Source organism: Bison bison, unplaced genomic scaffold (assembly GCF_000754665.1).
Source record: "Bison bison bison isolate TAMUID 2011002044 unplaced genomic scaffold, Bison_UMD1.0 scf7180017864325, whole genome shotgun sequence".
NCBI classification, from domain to species: Eukaryota; Metazoa; Chordata; class Mammalia; order Artiodactyla; family Bovidae; genus Bison; species Bison bison.
This window is the reverse complement of record NW_011494897.1, coordinates 5,760,164-5,782,701: the sequence shown is the minus strand read 5'-3', so window position 1 is coordinate 5,782,701 and position 22,538 is coordinate 5,760,164. Positions and strand designations below refer to the sequence as shown.

The following is a 22,538-nucleotide window of genomic DNA, read 5'->3' as shown; positions in this document are numbered from 1 at the left end:
TTCACTCACTTAAAACACAGAATGGCATGTGTTCTTCTTTAAATCTCATTCATACTTTTCACTTGACATCATGTGTGGCATAGGGCCAGCAGTGACCGTCCAGTGAAATGTTTATCTGAGGAAAATCTTTATTAGCAATGCTGCTTTTCAGAATTTTAGACAAAAGTGATCTAAATGATTGTCAGACTAGTGGCCATAAATCTCCCCAAGAAAGTGTTTCAGTGTTACAGCATCCTATATTCAGGCATCTCCGGATCATATAGACTAACTAAAAGAATGTGTATATTGTTAATGGACATAAGATCATCGCTTCATCTCAAGAGCAATGCCTCTCAAATTTACAAGAACTAGTTCTGTCATTGGAAATTCACCATACTAATCTACATTTCCCTTGAAGAAAAATGAATAAACATTCTTCTTCTGCAAGTGAATAAGATCAACCAACGTATTCATACAATGATGTAATATTATATCATCAAATCATAACTCAGGAAACAAACTTCAGAGGATATCTCAGGCTGAATTTTCCTTGAACTTTCTGAGGAGAATGGAAATATGCATGCCTTAAAAAACACCTAAGAAAGATTTCCTACCTATTCTCAAGATGAAGAAATACTTCAATAAATATAGTCCAAGTCCACACAATGTTTTGTTCACTGGAAATAGAAATATATAACAATACTTCAAATTACTTACTCTTTTTGTCTCGAAGTCTAGTAGTCCAGTCTCTTGAGATTTTTCTATACATGAATATAAGTACTCATTTCCTTTGTTCTACATTCTGTAGTACTTACAAATTCAGCAAAGCAATTTTAAAAGGCAGATATAGCAGTTTCATAAGTATCAGAAACAACTTCAAACAGAACATTTAAACAAATGTATAAAGTGCTTCCCTGATAGCTCACCTGGTAAAGAATCCGCCTGCAATGCAAGCAACCCTAGTTCAATTCCTGGGTCGGGAAGACCCCCTGGAGAAGGGATAGGATACCCACTCTAGAATCTGCCTGCAGTGTGGGAGATCTGGGTTCAATCCCTGGGTTGGGAAGATCCCCTTGAAGAAGGGAAAGGCTACCCACTCCATTATTCCAGCCTGGAGAATTCCATGGACTATATAGTCCATGAGGTCACAAAGAGTCAGACACGACTGAGCAACTTTTACTTCACTTTTATCCCAAATTAGAGGTTTCCCTTGTGGTTTAGTGGTAAAGAACTGGCATGCGAGTTCAACCCCTGGGTCAGGAAGATCCCCTGGAGAATGAAATGACAACTCACTTCAGTATTCTTGCTTGGGAAATTCCATGGACAGGGGCCCTTAGTGGGCTACAGTCCATGGGGTCTCAAGAGAATCAGACATGACTTAGCAACAAAACAACAACATCCTAAATTATACACTACTACTTGTTCAAAAGTCTAGTTTTCTTAGAAGAAATCATCTGTACAGAATTTGATCAATTCTATGTTATGAGTTACCCACAGAGTAGCACTAGTGAGTAAAAACCATAGACTAAGCCAAAGCAAACACTAAAAACGTTAATTAGATGATGTTAAATACTGTAAAGGTGGAAAATTCAAAATATTCATGATATTCTTACTTAAATGAATTTATCCTTACACTTCAGGTATAAAATTTTCATCAGCTTACCTGTTTGTAAGCGCCACTTGGTATAATCGAAAATCTTGCATTCTTCCAACAAACTGCTCTGAACCTGTAATATATATATACATATGTATACACATATATATTAAATCTCAGTTTTCCAAGCAATGTCTGACAAATGTTCAAGTGACATTCTTTTAAAGCTATGAAACGTTTTTATTCATATTAGTTTCAGTTGTACAGCATTATAATTCAACATCTGTATATAGTACAAAGTGGTCACCACAAATCTAGTTATCACCCGTCACTATACAAGTTGACACCCTCATCGGTTTTGACCCCTCTCAACCACATTTCCCTACAGTTACCAGTAAACTGTTCTCTGTATTGATGCGTTTTTTAAATTTTTATTGGGCACAATCCAGGGTTCTCAATTCTGTCCCATTGATCTGTGTGTCTATTTTTGTGCCAACACCATACAATGTTGATTACTATAGCTTTGTAGTAGAGTTTGAAATCAGGGAGGATGGTTCTTCCAGCTTTGTTCTTCTTGCTCAAGATCATTTTGATAATTCATTATCTTTTGTGGTTTGCTACAACTTTTAGAATTATTTGTTCTAGTTCTATGAAATATGCCCTTGGAATTTTGAAAAGAGTTGCACTGAACTTATAGATTTTTTGGATAAGATGAAGCAGTCTCTAAGAGCTATCAGAGGTACTGTCTCCTGGGCTGCAGTCTTCACTCTGGGGCTTCCCTGGTGGCATATATGGTAAAGAATCTACCTTTAATGAGAAGACCCGAATCTGATCCCTGGGTCTGGAAGATCCCCTGGAGAAGGAAACAGCAACCCACTCCAGTATTCTTGCCTGGGAAATACCATGGACAGAAAAGCCTTGTGGGCTACAACTTGGGTCTCAAAGAGTTGGACACCACTGAGAGAGTAACTCTTTGGATAAGATGGACATTTCAAGAATATTAACTATCCCAATCTATGAATAAGAAATAAATTTCCACTAATTTGTGTCTTTAGTTTGATTCATGAGTGTCCTGTAGTTTTCAATGTACAGGTCTTTTACCTCCTTGGTTAAATTTATTCCTATTTTGCTTTTGTGGTGGTTTAGTCACTAAGTCGTGTCTGACTCTTTGTGAGCCCATGAACTGTGGCCTGCCAGCTCCTCCGTCCATGGGCTTTTTCAGGCAAGAATACTGGAGTGGGTTGCCATTTCCTTCTCCAGGGTATCTTACCAACCCAGAGATCCAATTCAGGTCTCCTGAATTGCAGGCAGATTCTTTACCAATTTGATGCAATTGTAAATATGATTGTTTTCTTAATTTCTCTTCCTCATTAGTTCATTATTTGTGTATAGAACTATGACATATTTTTGTATATTGATTTTATATACTGCAACTTGCCTTATTTATCAGTTCTAACAGCTTTTGGCAGGCAGTCTTTAGGTTTTCCATAACATGATATCTGCAAATAGTGATGGTTTTCCCTGCATGCTACAGTCCATGGGGTCGCAAAGAGTTGGACATGACTTAGTGATTGAACGACAACAACAATAATGTGTTATCTGCAAACAGCAACAGTTTTTCTTTTCTTTCTTTCCAATTTAGATTCCTTTTACTTCTTGTGTGCTGTACTTAGTCACTCGATCATGTCCAACTCTTTGAAACCCCATGGACTATAGCCCACCAGGCTCCTCTGTCCATGGGGATTCTCCAGGCAAGAATACTGGAGTGGGTTGCCATGCCCTCCACCGGAGGATCTTCCAAACCCAGGGATCGAACCCAGGTCTCCTGCATTGCAGGAGATTCTTTACCATCTGGGCCACCAGGGAAGTAAGCCCAAGAATACTGGAGTGGGTAGCCTATCCCTTCTTCAGGGGATCTTCCTGACCCAGGAATCAAACCAGGGTCTCCTGCGCTGCATGTGGATTCTTTATCAGCTGAGCTACCAGGGATCTGTTGCTAATTGCTGTGGATAGGAATTTCAAACAGTGCTGACGAGAAGTAGTGAGAGGGCATTCTTGTCTTATTCCTGATCTTACAGGAAAGCCTTCATATTTCCACCATTGTTAGTTGTGGGTTTGTCATACATGGCCATTTTATGCTGAGATATAGTCCTCTATAAACACTTTGCTGAGAGTCTTTGTCATAAATTAATGTTGAATTTTGTAAAATGCTTTTTCTACATGTATTGAGATGATCATATGACTTTTATCCTTCATTTTGCTGATGTGACTTATCACCTCAATTGATTTGTGGGTACTGAACCATCCTTACATCCTTGGAATAAATCCCACTTTATCACAATGCATGAGCCTTTCAATGTCTTTTTGGATTCAGTTTGCTAATATCTTGTTCAGAATTTTTTTTATCTATGTTCATCAAAGAATCTTCTTTGAATACTTCCTAGAATTCACCAGTGAGGTCATTTGCTCCTGGGCTTACTGGTTGAGAGACTTCTTTTTTTAACTGTTTTAATCTCCTTACTAGTAATTTGGTCAATAGGTGGAAGTGCTTTATATCACAGCCTTTTCAAATTCTTATAGACCAGTGTGTGTACTTAGTCACTTCAGTTGTGTATGACTCTTTGTGACCCCATGGACCATAACACGCCAGGCTTCTCTGTCCATGGGATTTTCCTGGCAAGAATACTAGAGTGGGTTGTCATGCCCTCATCACTGAACAGTATATATTTTACTAATTACAAATGAATAACAGTAATGATCATAGTTATTTCTATAAACTTTATAGGCCTTATGTCAGAGTTATTATTTTGGTGAGCCTACTTACTGACACAACTTATAATCTCTATCCAGAATATCTTCCCCAAATCAAATTTCTCCGTAGTTTATAAACATAAATCTATCATTTCATCAGTCCTAAATGTGATTCTCATCTGTTTCCTATGTGATTTTCAGAGCATTCACATTACTGAGAGATGACTCCCCATTTTTCCATTCCACTTGCTCAATCACCAAGCTTCAGGGCATCAGTTTAGGTACTCTACAAATTAAGATTAATGCCTCATTTAGAAAGCCTGCAATAAGTGAGGATAGATTGTAAACCTCCTATTTATGAGTTCTGAGTTACTCACATGTCTCAAAATTCCATCACCACATGAGTATTTTTATAAAACAAGTCAAGTTCAGAGCCCAATCTGCTTTGAATTAGGTAACTTTTCAAGATATGGGTAGATATCAACTTTAAACCACACACAATTTTATCAATTCAGCAAATACTTATTTACAATGCATTAACAGATAAGCTGATGGAGAGTAGGAACAGAAAAATGTAAGAAAGCTTGTTTGTTTTAATAATAAGAAAAACAATGAAAATGGCAAAATTCTAGCTAGAGTTTAAATCATGGGGACACAAAAAAGGATATGATCTAAAATATAATGCCTATTCAGTAACTGTTTTTAAATTAAATTTAGAGCAATGGCCAATCACCAAATGACTATTTCCTCAAATGTGTTTTTTTAAACAATTCTATTTTTTAATTTTATCTTAATAATAGAGTTTTTAAAAATGTTTGCTGAGCCTTTGCTGCAGTTCCTTGGTGGTGACTCAGAGGAACCTGGGACAGAGTGAGGTTATGCCAGGTGAATAAATGATGCCAAGTAGAATTAGCACACCAAATAGTTTCGATGTTGATCTCAGAAGCAGGGGGAGATGAATGAGCAAAAAGGGTGAGATTCAGGGGCATAAAAAGGACATGTGTTTGTGTTTGAGTTTGTGCTTGTGTGTATATATTTCTATTTCTTCTTATAATTATATTAAAGGCTATAGTTAAGAAAATAACATTTCACATATGAATATTTCTTCATGAATCTAAAGGTTTCCAAATGATATACAGGAAGTAGGCTAATTGAAATAATTATAGTATTCACTTCAGCGTTGGCTAGGGACACTAAAGAGATTAACACTGATTCTGCTCTTGGCAGCACTTACTAATGAAGCAACAAGAAGTTTCCCATCATCCTCAAAGCATGCTATGCCATCAAGCAATACCCTCCCCAATTTAAAAGCTATTGTTACAGGTTGAATGGTACTCTTCCCAAACTGCATATTGAAGTCATCCCCCAGCACCTATGAACATGCCTTTATATGGAAACAGAGTCTTTGCAGATATAATCAAGTTAAGGTGATATCATTAGGGTAGGACCTAACCTGACGAGTGTCCTTGTAAGAAGAGGAAAGTGCCTGGTAGAAACACATTCACACAATGAGAAGGCCATGTGATGACAAAGGTGGAGTTTGGAGTGACGTAACTGTATAAGTCACGGAATACCATGGCTTGGTGGCCACCACCAGAAGTTAATTAAAGGCAAAGGACTCTCCACTAGAGGTTTCAAAGAGAACATGGACCTAGTAACACCTTGATTTCAGATGTATAGCATCCAGAACCGTGAGACAATAAAGTTCTATTGTTATAAGCCACGCAGTTTGTGGTATTTTGTTATGGAGGCCCAGGTAATGAATTTAGTCAATATTTTGTACATTTAACATAATGAGTTATCAAAGAGAAAAAATATATATTATGAAATGTATTCCATATTATCCAATTTGTTTTTTCAGTGTATTTTTTAAAAAGTCTAAAACATTATATATAGAACCACTAGGGAATGTTTTATTTCAAAGTACCCAGAAAATACAGATCATAACAAATAAGGGATAATCACTTGTGATTTTTGAAAGACTTAATATCACCAAAAGCAAAATTGATGATCATTATTATTTTTTCAAAGCTTGAATCATGGATTTAAATTATCAAGGTGCTTTCATTCTTTCTTCATTCATTCCTTCAACAAATATTTATTGAGAGCCTTTCACACGTTAGGATTTTCATGGGTTTGGGGGATACATTAGTTAACAAAACAGGCACAAAAAGCCAAAAAAACAACTGTGGAGCCTATATTCCAGCAGTTATATGAACATAATAAATGAGTAACTTATATAGTATATTAAAATATGATAAATACTATGAAAATGGGGAAAATTAGAGCTACATAGGGAGCATAGCTGGAATTTAATTTGGATGGTATGTTAAAGAGAGGTCTCATTGAGAACAGAAAGAGAATGAATCATGTATACATCTTGGGGCAATATTCCAGACAGAAGTCAATGAACGCACAGACCCCCTAAGCCACTATGATTGGCATACTAGAGGAGCTGCAAGAAGTCAGTACCCTGAAGCAGAGTAAGAGAAGGGAGGCTCTTGGAAAATTAAGTCAGACAAGCCAGCCAGACAAGTAACTGGCTGCTGTGGTGGTCGGCAGGGGGATGGGGTAATTGGGTTCCAATTGTGAAAAGTCATGGAGCCTATTATTAGTACTTTGGTTTTATTCTGTGTAAAATAGGAAGTTTCTGGAGAGCATAGAGTAGAGAAGTGACATGAACTCAGGTTTATTCCAAAGTGTTAAAAACAGAATATAGGAAGACAAGGGTAGAAGCAGTGAGATCAGTTAGGCTATTACAGTCTCCAAGTCAATAGAAGTCAGACTAGGGTATAGAAGTGAAGGTGTACACCTCAATATTAATAAATCTGAATTCATTTCCTATATTTTAGCAATAAAGGGACACTTTGCTGCAGAGGGATTGTGAAATCTATTTTATCATCTGTAAAATAAAGGGACTAGGTTTTATGACCTTTAAAAACAGTTATAGTTTTCAAATTTGGAATCCGAACATAGAACAATCACATCTTCTACCACAGAATTCATATTTGAAGGGAATTTTTAAAGTTAAAAAAGTTCACTAAAGATCTAATGTGAATCATCCACTCCAAACAGGAGAATTATGATTTGATTTTGGGGGAGAATATCATAAAATCAAGGACACAGTCATAAGAGTGAATTTTACTAATTCCTTTGTCAGCTGCCAGCTTTACAGCAACAGATATTCACTGGAATAAACAATAAAATGATTTTTCTTTGAAAAATATTCATATGGCAAATATCAGTTAAATTACATAAATTGATCAAGTAAACAGATATGAATCATACCAGAAAGCCCTCATGGTTGTATATTTAGAAAATATGTAATTACTGGAAAGAAGCAGTATATCCACATTATGATTGGTGGCATAGCAAAATTACTTCAATAGGAAAACTGAGTAAATAATCTAATACATAAATCAAGATAAAAAGAGTAGTTTTGCAATAAGGCTAAATTTTTAAAAAGTCACACCAACTGAAAAGGAAGAAAAATTCATGGGTAATATAATTGTCTCTTAGGAAAGCCCAGTAAATTTATACAAAAACTACTAGAAGTAATAAGTGAATTTAGCAATAAGTTGAATGTATAAAAATCAATTCAATTTCTATACACTAGTGATGAACTACTGGAAAGAAGTTTTAAAGTAATATTTATATTAGTCCCAAAACATGAATACTAGTTATAAATCTAACAAATGAAGGTTATGCCTGCTGATGAAAGTGCAAGATAATGATGAGAGAAATTACACAGTGTGATCAGGAATGGCAAAGTAAGAACAAATGAAGATTCTGCCATAAAAGCAATAATAACACTAGCAAAGAATGTCAAAATGATGACACTCTAAAATGATGGAGATCGACCAAAGATTTGCAAAAATCCAGGGTGTGTGTGTGTGTGGTTTAGTGGGTGAATAACAATAAGAATAGCCTATTTTGTGGCATTTTAACTTTCTCAATTGCTGTCCTCCTCTCCATCACTCAATGGTTAATCTTGATATTGGATATTCTATGATCACAGCGAAAAATAGAGCCTAGCATCCACTGGAGGAATGAGAGTGGTGTTGGAGTTCCTTGAAAGCCTTAATCTCAGAAAACTGTCATTATTTAATCTGATGGTGGTACTATAAAAACCCCACATGTATGGCTTGAAATTACTCAGAGCTTGGTCATTTCTTTTCATACTGTCCGTGGCATTCTGAAAGCAAGAATACTGAAGTAGTTTGCCATTCCCTTCTCCAGTGGACCACATTTTGTCAGAACTCTCCACCATGACCCATCCATCTTGGATGGTCCTACACAGCATGGCTCATGGTTTCATTGAGCTAGACAAGGCTGTGGTCCATGTGATCAGTTTCGTTAGTTTTCTGTGATTGTGGTTTTCAGTCTGTCTGCCCTCTGATGAAGAAGGATTAGAGGCTTAAGGACGCTTCCTGATGGGAGAGACTGACTGAATGTGAAACTGGGTCTTGTTCTGATGGGTGAGACCATGTTCAGTAAATTTTTAATCCCATTTTCTGTTGATGGGCAGGACTGTGTTCCCTCCCTGTGGCTTGACTTGAGGCCAAACTATGGTGGAGGTAATGAAAATAATAGCAACCTCCTTCAAAAGTCCCTTGCACATACCACTGCACTCAGTGCCCCTGACCCTGCAGCAGGCAACTGCCAACCCACACCTCTGCCAGAGACTCCTGGATACTCCTGGGCAAGTCTGGGTCAGTCTCTTGTGGGGCCACTGCTTCTTTCTCCTGGGTCCTGGTGCACACAAGGTTTTGTTGGTGCCCTCCAAGAGTCTGTTTAAGTTCTGTGTAAGTTCGGCAGTTCTAGGGTGGGGTTAATGGCAACCTCCTCCAAGAGGGCTTATGCCATACCCAGGTCTGCTGCACCCAGAGACACTTCCCCTGTGGCAGGCCACTGCTGACGCATACCTCCACAGGAGACACTCAGACACAGTTCTGGCTGATATACCCATTTGAATGCAGAGTTCCAAAGAATAGCAAGGAGAGATAAGAAAGCCTTCCTCAGCAATCAACAAAAAGAAATAGAGGAAAACAGTAGAATGGGAAAGACTAGAGATCTCTTCAAGAAAATCAGAGATACCAAAGGAACATTTCATGCAAAAGTGGGCACAATAAAGGACAGAAATTGTATGGACCTAACAGAAGCAGAAGATATTAAGAAGAGGTGGCAAGAATACACACAACTATACAAAAGAGATCTTCATGACCCAAAAAACCACAATGGTGTGATCACTCACCTAGAGCCAGACATCCTGGAATCAAAGTCAAGTGGGCCTTAGGAAGTATCACTATGAACAAAGCTATGGAGGTGATGGGATTCCAATTGAGTTATTTCAAATCTGAAAAGATGATGCTGTGAAAGTGCTGCACTCAATATGCCAGCAAATCTGGAAAACTCAGCAGTGGCCACAGGACTGAAAAAGGTCAATTTTCATTCCAATCCCAAAGAAGGGCAATGCCAAAGAATGTACAAACTACCACACAATTGCACTCATCTCACACACTAGCAAAGTAATGCTCAAAATGATCCAAGCCAGGCTTCAAAAGTACATGAACTGTGAACTTCCAAATGTTCAAGCTGGATTTAGAAAAGGCAGAGGAACCAGAAATCAAATTTCCAACATTCACTGGATCATCAAAAAACAAAGAGAGTTTCAGAAAAACATCTATTTCTGCTTTATTGACTATGCCAAAGCCTTTTACTGTGGATCACAACAAACTGGAAAATTCTGAAAGAGATGGTAATACCAGACACCTGACTTGCCTCCAGAGAAATCTGTATGCAGGTCAAGAAGCAACAGTTAGAACTGGACATGGAATAACAGACTGGTTCCAAATGGGGCAAGAAGTACATCAAGGCTGTATATTGTCACCCTGCTTATTTAACTTATATGCAGAATACATCATGTGAAATGACAGACTGGATAAAGCACAAGCTGGAATGAAGATTGCCGGGAGAAATAACAAGAACCTCAGATACACACATGACACCACCCTTATGGTAGAAAGCAAAGAACTAAAGAGCCTCTTAATGAAAATGAAAGAAGAGAGTGAAAAAGTTGACTTAAAACTCAACATTCAGAAAACTAAGATCATGGCATCTAGTCCCATCACTTGATGGCAAATAGATGGGGAAAGAATGGATACAGTGACAGACTTTATTTTGGGGGACAAAATCACTGCAGACAATGACTGCAGCCATAAAATTAAAAGATGCTTGCTCCTTGGAAGAAAACCTATGACCAACCTAGACAGCACATTAAAAAGGAGAGACATTACTTTGCTGTCACATGTCCGTCTAGTCAAAGCTATGGTTTTTCCAGTGGTCATGTATGGATGTGAGAGTTGAACTATAAAGAAAGCTGAGCACTGAAGAATTGATGCTTTTGAACTGTGGTGTTGGAGAAGACTCCTGAGAGTCCCTTGGTCAGCAAGGAGATCTGACCAGTCAATCTTAAAGGAAATCAGTCCTGAATATTCACTGGAAGAACTGATGCTGAAGCTGAAACTCTAATACTTTGGCCACCTGATACAAAGAACCAACTCCTTGGAAAAGACCCTGATACTGGGAAAGATTGAAGGTGGGAGGTGAAGGGGATGACAGAGGATGAGATGGTTAGATGGCATCACCAACGCGATGGACATGAGTTTGAATAGGCTCCGGGAGTTGGTGATTGACAGGGATGTCTGGCATGCTACAGTCCAGAGGGTCACAGAGAGTCCGACATGACTGAGGAACTGAACTGAACTGGGACGTTTGTTGAAAACAATCAGTGGCAACTGCTTAACATTATAGCTGCCTAAGGCAACAATAACAGCTTGGGAAAACAACAAACAAACAAAAAAGAGATAAAAGCTGAGAAATGACACATCCATAGGGGGCTTTGCAAAGATTGCCTGGGAATCTAGAAAGTCATGCTCATACAAAGGGGTATGTATATGTCCAGGAACATGTACATCCCCGAGGGACATTTGAGAACTTGAACTTTCACCTCTCTTTGACCTTGTAATTCTACACAAGCAGTAAATGCTGACTAAAGAAGAGCGCTAATCTGACCGACTGAATGTTAAAGGTATATTGCAACAGACTAATAGAGCCATCAAAAGAGACTAAAAAGATTATTGGCTCTAAGAATTTATGAAAACCTCAAGGCTATGGTTCTTCCAGTGGTCATGTATGGATGTGAGAGTTGGACTGTGAAGAAAACTGAGTGCCGAAGAATTGATGCTTTTGAACTGTGGTGTTGGAGAAGACTCTTGAGAGTCCTTTGGACTGCAAGGAGATCCAACCAGTCCATTCTGAAGGAGATCAGCCCTGGGATTTCTTTGGAAGGAATGATGCTAAAGCTGAAACTTCAGTACTTTGGCTACCTCATGTGAAGAGTTGACTCATTGGAAAAGGCTCTGATATTGGGAGGGATTGGGGGCAGGAGGAGAAGGGGACGACAGAGGATGAGATGGCTGGATGGCATCACTGACTCGATGGACGTGAGTCTGAGTGAACTCCAGGAGTTTGTGATGGACAGGGAGGCCTGGCATGCAGCGATTCATGGGGTCGCAAAGAGTCGGACATGACTGAGCAACTGAACTGAACTGAACTTCCATTATTGGCTTATATGGTAAAGAATCTGCCTGCAGTGCAGGATACTTGGGTTTGATCCCTGTGTCAGGAAGATACCCTGGAGAAGGGAATGGCAATGCACTCCAGTATTCTTGCCTGGAGAATCCCACAGACAGAGGAGGCTTGTGGGCTACAGTCCATGGGACGCAGAGAGTCAGACATGACTGAACGACTAATACACTAGAGTGCACACTCACACATGCTAACTGAACAGAGAGTTCAATGACCATTCATGACAAAAATATGTATTTTATATAATTTGTTCAGGAAAGTCACTAAACAAGCAAACAGCAGCAACAAAAATCCTGGGGAAGGAAAGACTCTGATTTTTGTATCTGCTACATTACACTACCTAAAATGCCCAGTTTTCAACAAAAAATATGACACATGCAAAGGAACAAGAAAGTATGGCTGATAAACAGTTGAGGGGAAGGGGTCATATAAGCTGGGCCAGTTAAAAGCCCATACATTAAATTTACTAGACAAGACTTTAAATCAACTATTTAAACATGTTCAAAAAACGGAAGGAAACCATATCTAGAGAACCAAAGTATCAGAATGATGCCTGAGCAAATAGAAAAGATGATTATATGAGACAGAAATTATTGAAAAAGAAAAATTCACTAAAGGGACTCAACAGTAGATACAAATGGGCAGAAAAAAACAGTGAACTTAAAAACTGGTCAACTGAGATTAGTCTGCAGAATAGAAAGAAAAAAAATACAAAAATTAACCAGAACTTCAGGGACTTGTGGGATTCCCCATCAAGTGTGCGAATATGACCATAATACTAGTCCCACGAGAAGAGAGAATGAAAGGAGCAAGAAAAATATTTAAAGAAATAATCACTAAACCTCCTCAGATTTGATGAAAAACATTAATGTATACATCCAAGAAACTCAATTAACTTCAAGAAGGATAATTCAGAAAACTGTACACAATATTTCATAATCAAACTGCTGAAATTCCAACAGAAATTTATGAAAGCACCAAGAGAGAAATGATCCATCTATACAATGTATCTTCAATAAGATTAACAAGATTTCTCATCAGAAACCATACAGGCCAGATGATAGTGAGATGACATATTTAAAGCACCAAGGAAAAAAGAAAAGAATATGAACCAAAAATTCTCTTTCCAGTAAAACTATTCATAAAAAATGCAGGACAAATGAAGAAATTCCAAAGTAAACAAAAACCGAGACTATGATTTATAGACCTAATGACTTACAGACCTAATTTATAAGAAGTACTAAAGGAAGTCTTCAGACTGAAATGAAAGGACACTAGACAATAATTCTAGTCCATGTAGAGAAATAAAGAACACTTTTAAAAGTAACTACACAAACATAAATATTATTTAAATATTTTACTTATAATTCTTTTTCTTAATTAAAAAGAGAAATGCATAAAATAGTAATTATATATCTGTGTTAACAACATAATTTGAATGACAATAACAAGGGGGATAAAAACAAACAAACAATAAGCAGAAAGTTTGAGTATACTAATGAAATTAAGTTGGTATTAATTCAAGCTAGATTATTATAAGTTTAGAGGCAACTGTGATAACCTGGGAAACTACTAATAAAATAACAAATATAGTAAAAAGAATAACAAGAGGATTAAAATGGTATACTCAAAAACATCTATTTAACACAAAACAATACATGAACAAAAGAGGCATAAGCCTTAGAAAACAAAGAGCAAAGTAATATTACAAAGTTAACTACCTTATCATAATTGCATTAAATGTAAATGGTTTAAATACAATAAAAAGTAGATTTGCAGAATGGAAAACCAAAACATAAATATGATTCAACTATATGCTTTCTACAATAGACAAGCTTAAGGAAACAAATAGTTTGAAAGTTAAAAAATAAAAAAAGACATATATTACATAAACTATAACCGACATATTCCCAACAATAAATAGGTCAAAGAGGAAATCACAAGCAAATTAGAAAATCCTGAGACAAATAAAAATGAACATATATCACACTCTATGAGTTTCAGATAAAACAACGCTTAAAGTGAAATATAGAACTATAATCATCTATATTAATAATGAAAAGTTTCCAATCAATAACCTAGTCTTCTACCTTCAAAAACTAGAAAAAAAGAGGAAACTCAATCCAAAGCATACTGAAATAAGTCAATTATTAAGATTAGACACAAATGAAATATAGAATTTAAAACAATCAGGAAAACCAGAAAGAACAAAAATTGTGTTTGTTTTTTTTTTTAATGAACAGCATCTTTAACAAGTCTTCAGCTACACACACAAAGAAAAGAGGAGACCAAGACTCAAATTAGTAATACCAGGAGTGAAAGAGGGGACATTGCAACAGACCTTACAGACAAGAAAAGATGACAGGGGAATCCCTGAAAAATGTATGCCAAAATTAGGTAATCCAGATCAATGGACCAATTTCTAGAAAGACACAAACTACTGAAACTGACTCAAGAAACAGATATCATCACCAACAGACTACCAGAGCTCATCAATGAATTCAATAATGTTGCAGGTTATAATATTAATATAGAGAAATCTGTTGCAGTTGAATACACTAACAATTTTAAAATGACAAAACTACCCAAATAACCTACAGATTCAGTTCTCAGTCACACAGTCGTGTCCAACTCTTTGCGACCCCATGGACTGCAGCACGCCAGGCTTCCCTGTCCATCACCAACTCCTGGAGTTTACTCAAATTCATGCCCATTGAGTCGGTGATGTCATCCAACCATCTCATCCTCTGTTTTCCCCATCTCCTCCTCCCTTCAATCTTTCCCAGCATCAGGGTTTTTTCAAATGAGTCAGCTCTTTGCATGAGGTGGCCAAAGTACTGGAGTTTCAACTTCAACATCAGTCTTTCCAATGAACATTCAGGACTGATTTCCTTTAGGATGGACTGGTTGGATCTCCTTGCAGTCCAAGGGGCTTTCAAGAGTCTTCTCCAACACCACAGTTCAAAAGCATCAATTCTTCAGTGCTCAACTTTCTTTATAGTCCATGATAGTCAACAAGAGTCCGAAATGCAGTACTTGGATGCAATCTCAAAAACGACAGAATGATCTCTGTTTGTTTCTAAGGCAAACCATTCAATATCATGGTAATCCAACTCTATGCTTCAACCAGTAATGCTGAAGAAGCTGAAATTGAATGGTCCTATGAAGACCTACAAGACCTTCTAGAACTAACACCCAAAAAAGATGTCCTTTTCATTATAGGGACCTGGAATGCAAAAGTAGGAAGTCAAGAAACACCTGGAGTAACAGGCAAATTTGGCCTTGGAGTACAAAATGAAGCAGGGCAAAGGCCAATAGAGTTCTGCCAAGAGAATGTACTGGTCATAAGCAAACACCCTCTTTCAACAACACAAGAGAAGACTCTACACATGGACATCACCAGATGGTCAACACCATAATCAGACTGATTATATTATTTGCAGCCAAAGATGAAGAAGCTCTATACAGTAGCAAAAACAAAACCGGGAGCTGACTGTGGCTCAGATCATGAACTCCTTATTGACAAATTCAGACTGAAATTGAAGAAAGTGGGGAAAACCACTAGGCCATTCAGGTATGACCTAAATCAGATCCCTTATGATTATACAGTGGAAGTGAGAAACAGATTTAAGCAATTAGATCTGATAGACAGAGTGCCTGATGAACTATGGAATGAGGTTCATAACATTGTACAGGAGACAGGGAGCAAAACCATCCCCAAGAAAAAGAAATGCAAAAAAGCAAAATGGCTGTCTGGGGAGGCCTTACAAATAGCTGTGAAAAGAAGAGAAGTGAAAAGCAAAGGAGAAGAGGAAAGATATACCCATCTGAGTGCAGAGTTCCAAAGAACAGCAAGCAGAGATAAGAAAGCCTCCCTCAGTGATCAGTGCAAAGAAATAGAGGAAAACAATAGAATGGGAAAGACTAAAGATCTCTCCAAGAAAATTAGAGATACCAAGGGAACACTTGATGTGAAGATGGGCTCAATAAAGGACAGAAATGGTATGGACCTAACAGAAGCAGAAGATATTAAGAAGAGGTGGCAAGAATACACAGAAGAACTGTACAAAAAAGATCTCCATGACCCCCAAAAATCGTCACAACCCAAAAGATCTTCATGACTACAGATTCAATGCAATCCCAATCCCAAACAATCTACAGATTCAATGCAATACCAATGACTTTTTTTTTCATACAAACAAAATAATTCTAAAATTTGCAAGGAAACACAGAAGACTCCAAATAGCTAAAACATTATTGAGAAAGACCCAGATGTCTCATGCTCCCTGATTTCAAACCATACTATAAAGCTACAGTAATCAAAACAGTATGATATTGGCACAAAAACAGATGTAGATCAATGGATTAGAATAAAGAATGTAGTGAATACAGGCAATTACTCTATGAAAAAGGAGGGAAGGGCATAAAATAGGGAAAAGTCTCTTTAACAAATGGTGTTGGGAGAAGTGGACAACTACATGCAAAAGAATCAGTCTGGACTACTATCACATTATGCACAAAAATAAATTCAAAATAGATTAAAAATTTAAATGTAAGACCTGAAAGCATATAACATCTAGAAGTAAGAATAGGTATGTTCTCTTTGACATTGGTCTTCATAATTTTTTTTTTTGATATGCATCCTTGGGTAGAGAAAACAAAGCAAAAATAAGCAAACAAGACTACATCAAACTAAAAAGCTTTTGCACAGAGAAGGAAACCATCATTAAAAGTAAAATGCCAAAACAACAAAATTCTGTAAAGCAATTATCCATCAATATAAAAATAAATTAAAAAGAAAAAAAAGGAAAATGCCACCTAGTAAATAAGAGAAGATATCTGCAAATGATACATGTTAAGTGCTTAATATCAAAAATAAATAACTCATACAATTCCACAAATGAACAAATAACCCAGTTGAAAAATGCTCTAAGTAGACATTTTTACAAGGAAGATACACAAATGGCCAACAGCCAAATGAAAGATGATCAACATCATCAGGAAAATGCAAGTCAAAACCACAGTAAGATATTACACCATATTTGTCAAAGTAGCTATTATCAAAACATAACAAATAACAAATGTTGGCAAGGAAAAAAGGAAAACCCCCACTGGTGGGAATGTAAACTGGTGCAGCCACTATGGCAGAGTATGGTTATTCCCCCAAAATTTAAAAATAGAGCTACTGTATGATCCAGCAGTGTCATTTCTCAGTATCTATCCTAAAAAGTATAAACATTAATTAGAATAGATATATGCACCTCTTTTTCATTGTAGCATTATTATATTATAAATAACCAAATATGGAAGCAACCAAAATGTACATCAATAGATGAATGGATAAAGAAGATGAGGTATATATACACACATACACAAACAGAATATGGAGTATCACTCAGCCATAAGAAATAAAATCCTGTCATTTGCAAAAACAAGGATGAACTCTGAAGATATGAAATAAACCAGAAAGAGAATGGCAAGTAGTGTATGATTTTACTTAAATTTGAAATCTAAAAAACAAAACAAATGGACAAATATAATAGAACACAAATAGACTTACAGATGCAGTAAAAGGGGACGAGGAAGGAGGAGGAATTAAATAGGTGAGGGAGATTAAGAGGTACAAGCTTTCAGTTGCAAAGTAAATGAGTCACAGGTATGAAATGTACAGTGTGGGAAATATAGTGAATAACTGCATAATATCTTTGCATGGTGATATACGGTACTAGATTTATTGTTATGACCATTTAAAATACAAAATTTTTGAGTCACTAAGTTGAGTAACAGAAACTAACATAGTGTTATAGGTCTATGATATTTTAAAAACAAATTTATAGAAAAGAGATCAAATTTATGGTTAACAGAGAGGGAATAGAGTAGAGGGAAGGGGGAAGGAGATGCAGACAGTCAAAAGGTCTGAACCTCCAGGTATAAGTAAGTACTAGTGATATAATATACAATATGATGAATTTAATTAACACTGCTGCATATCATTACGGAAGCTGTTAAGAGAGTAAATCTCAAGAGCTATCATAAGAAAACATTTTTTTCTATTTCTTAAGTTTTATACCTATATAAGTTGATGAATGTTCACCAAAACTATTGTAAAAATCACTTCATGATGTATGTAAATGAGATCACTGTGCTGTATTCCTTAAACTTAAATAGTGCTGTATGTCAATTATATCTTAGTAAAACTGGAAGAAACAAAATCAAATATAATAGTGAATGAAAAAAGAAGAAACAGATATTCTTAATATGGCTATAATAAAAAAGGAGATTTATTTAGTTTAAAAAAGTTATTTTCCACAAAGAAAATCCAGGATCCATGTCTTCACTGAATTCTTATAAACATTTATTTTTTTCTTTTTTTTTAAATTTATTTATCTTAATTGGAGAAGAGAAACAATGGGGACTTCCCTGGTAGTCCAGTGGCTGAGGTGCCACATTCCCAATGCAAAGGGTCCTGGTTCTACCCCCAGTCGAGGAACTAGATCCCTGATACTGCAGCTGAAAGATTCCCCAAGTTACAACTAAGACCCAGTGCAGTCAAATAAATAAAGAGGAAAAATGTCAAGCCTTCACAAGCTCTTCCAAAAAATATAAAAGGTAAAAACACTTCACGTTGAGGTTTGACAGAAAACAACAGAATTCTGTAAAGCAATTATCCTTCAACAAAAAATAAATAAATTTAAAAAAAAAGCACTTCCCAAATAATTCTATGAAGTTATCTTACCCTGAGAACAAACCCAATAAAGACTATACAAGTAAAGAAAGTTACAGATCAATGTCTTACGAATATATATCTTCAAAAAAAAATACTATTAAACCAAATTCAACAACATAAATACAGGATTATACACCACAAGCAACTGGGATTTCTCCCAGAGATTCAAGGCTCATTCTACATATGAAAACTAAATAATGCACAATCTGATAGAATAAAGGACAAAACACAAATGATTATCTCCTTAGACTTAGAAAAAGGCCTTTGTCAAATGCCAACATTTGCATTATAAAAACAGTAAACCCTGAAAAAGAGAGAAATTCTTCATATAAGAAAGGGATTTTAGAAAAATCCATAGCTAACATCATATTCGAAGGTACAAGACTACTTGTCTGCCATGTCCAATATCCACATTTGCCACTTGTAGTATATATTGTTCTGTAGGTAATTAACCAGGGCAATTAAGCAAGGAAAAGAAAGGGTTTCCAATTATCAAGGAAGAAGTAAAACAAATGTGTACCACGAGAAACATATGTTAAATGTGAAATTTCATAAATTTTAAGAAGAAAATTATCAGCATGGAAACAAATAAATAATGTATGCTTTTATTCATAAAATGGAATATTAATAAAGCATGCAAAATGAATGAATCAGACTTAAAAATTAAAAATACTCAAAAACAAATTTTACAGTTGCTTTCCAAGGTGAAATTTTACAGTTGTTTCCCAAGGTGAAGCAACTTTTATAAATTTTAACATGAAGATAATAGTATTTATTGTATTATTTAAGTATACTTATATACTCCAGTACTCTTGCCTGGAAAATCCCATGGACAGAGGAGCCTGGGAGACTATAGTCCATGGGGTCGCGAAGAGTCAGACATGACTGAGCGACTTCATTTTCACTTTTATGCATTGGAGAAGGAAATGGCAACCCACTCCAGTGTTCTTGCCTGGAAAATCCCAGGAACAGAGGAGCCTGGTGGGCTGCCATCTATGGAATCGCACAGAGTCGGACACGACTGACGTGACTTACCAGCAGCAGCAGCATATACATATTAACTTAAGGTTGAAATAGTTAATATTTGACAATCTTTAGTCTATAAAACTGGCAATTATACAAGGTATAAAAAATCTCATAAGGTATAAAAATGACACAAGAATAATAAATGTGAATACAGAATGGGAGAGAGGGTTAAGAACCTTTTGATATTTCAAGGCCATAAATGAACATTACCTAGAAAACTCACTGGCATAACAACAATTTCTATTTTAGAAAGTTAGATGTTAATAAACATGCTAAAGTCAAATGAGGAGAAGGCAATGGCACCCCACTCCGGTACTCTTGACTGGAAAATCCCATGGACGGAGGAGCCTGGTAGGCTGCAGTGCATGGGGTTGCTAAGAGTTGGACACAACTGAGCAACTTCCCTTTCACTTTTCACTTTCATGCATTGGAGAAGGAAATGGCAACCCACTCCAGTGTTCTTGCCTGGAGAATCCCAAGGACGGGGGAGCCTGGTCGGCTGCCATCTATGGGGTCGCACAGAGTCGGACACGACTGAAGCAACTTAGCAAAGTCAAATGAATGGAAATAGCAACAAGTTATTAAGACTAGATCTGTCCTTGTGAACCAAAACAATTTTAGAATTAGAACTGGAAGTATAATTATCGGCACTGCTGCTAAGTCACTTCAGTCGTGTCCGACTCTGTGAGACCCCATAGACGGCAGCCCACCAGGTTCCCCCGTCCCTGGGATTCTCCAGGCAAGAACACTGGAGTGGGTTGCCATTTCCTTCTCCAATGCATGAAAGTGAAAAGTGAAAGTGAAGTCGCTCAGTCATGTCTGACCCTCAGCGACCCCATGGCCTGCAGCCTACCAGGCTCCTCCGTCCATGGGATTTTCCAGGCAAGAGTACTGGAGTGGGGTGCCATTGCCTTCTCCAAATGATTGGCACAGTTGCCTTTAAATAGAGATACCCACTCATGGGCTAAAAGAAAGATAATTACTGTGAATTTTTATTTAAAAAAAAAACCTAGTATGATATCATACTGAGAATCTTCACTTCTGAAAATAACAAAGCTTAAAGACTGAGCATTTTGACAATACCATTAATAGATTCACATATGTAAGAAAAAACCTGCCAATGTAATAGAACAAAAATAAATAAATCTGTGTCCATTCTACAAAGACTTAGATAACCTCCTTTCCTCATTTCTATCAAAAGTTCTAATTGAAATTAAAATTATGCATGATGGGGGTCAGATTAATTACCTAATTTCTATTTACTTCAGTGTGACACAAAAGAAAACATTGTACTCTGAATCCAACTATAAAAGCAAATCAGAAAAAATCTAGAACTTCAAAAATGATGGCTCTAGAACAGAGAGTCAAAGAAGCTTGCTCATTTATTTTTTTCATGCTCACAATGGTAAGGGCTTTATGCCAGAAAATTTAGAATGCATTTTGTGTTTCTATTATTGTTAATGTTGCTTTTAAGTAGTAGTAACAAAAAGATAAGAATATACTCCAGCTGTCATGGAACCATAAGAAAGAAAATAAAGATTTAAATAAAATATCATTGCAGACAACAATAACAAAAAAAACAAGCATTCAATATAGAGTCAGATATGATTAATATATGTGTATTATACAATTACACAATATATACACTATAATAAAATTCCTTGATTGAGGAAAATTTGAAAATTCACCTCTAGAAGTGGTAGCTAAAATCAGTGAAAGGCAAGGTGTTATCCTGAACAAGTAACAGATGACTACAAAATATTCAAATTAATCATCAACCCCTAGAAGGTAAAAGTTTGAGCTGAATGAAGAAATAACCAATGGTTCAAGTGTTGTAAGACAGAAACTACTTCACAAAATCAAGAAACAGAAAAAGGCCACTAATGAGTTGAGATAATCTAACAAGGATTCAGAATCCTCAAAAAATTTCAGTGTTAAATATTGGCAGTGAATAGATTTCAGGAAGACCAAAGAAAACTTATGTAAAAAGCCAAAAATCTCCAGAAAAAATTTGAAGAGGTAACAAATAAGGTCAATTCCCAAATGCTACCAAAATAATCTTTGGGGCCAAGTAATAGGTACCTCCCTTGATCAGAATGCCAGAGATCAGCCATGGTTAACAACCAAGAGAGGTGCAGAGTTAAGCAAAGAGGTGGTCAAAGAAAGAAAATGTGCTATCAAGTGTTACAGTAAGAGTTGGATTTCCACCTGTGCTTCAGGTATAGAAAGTTGAAACCATCACTTTAGATCAAACAACCAAAGTAAGTCAGATAAGCTCTAAAATCATTTCTTAAACCATCAGAAAGTAGAGAAGACAGAGAAATTTGAATAAATTCTAAAAAGTAAACAAGCCTTACACAGAAGAGTTGAGACCCACAGCTGTTCTCATCCCTAACAGAAAAGTGAGAGGTAGCAGAAATCAGTTATAGAATAAGAAGACAGCAGTCCCTACTAGCACCAGAGGGAGTCTACATCCATCCTAATTCTGTCATCAAACATCTGAAACCAGCGGTGAACTAAATTATATTACAGCTGAAATAAAGCTCAAATCCACATCAACTTCAAATAAGTTTGATGCTGCTCTCCTCCTTTCCTCCTCCCACCCACTGCCAACACACACACTCCAGAGGCCTAATAGAACCAGAAGTGCTCTTTTCTCTCGAGGTAACTATTATTCACCTAGCTTTCCTGATGGCTCAGATGGTAAAGAATTCGGCTGCAATGCAGGAGATACGGGTTCAGTACCTGGGTCGGGATGATTCCCTGGAGTAGGAAATGGTAACTCACTCCAGGATTCTTATCTGGAGAATT

The 22,538-nt window shown here is 36.7% G+C and overlaps 1 protein-coding gene across 1 annotated transcript in view; it reads right to left on the bottom strand.

Moving 5' to 3' along the window:
- The window catches only part of USH2A (Usher syndrome 2A (autosomal recessive, mild)), a 939,168-nt gene that overhangs the window by 840,976 nt on the left and 75,654 nt on the right, over positions 1–22,538 (bottom strand). The window contains exon 4 of the mRNA XM_010853294.1: positions 1,643–1,706. Coding sequence (XP_010851596.1) covers positions 1,643–1,706 — 64 coding nt within the window. The remainder of the gene's footprint in view (positions 1–1,642; positions 1,707–22,538) is intronic.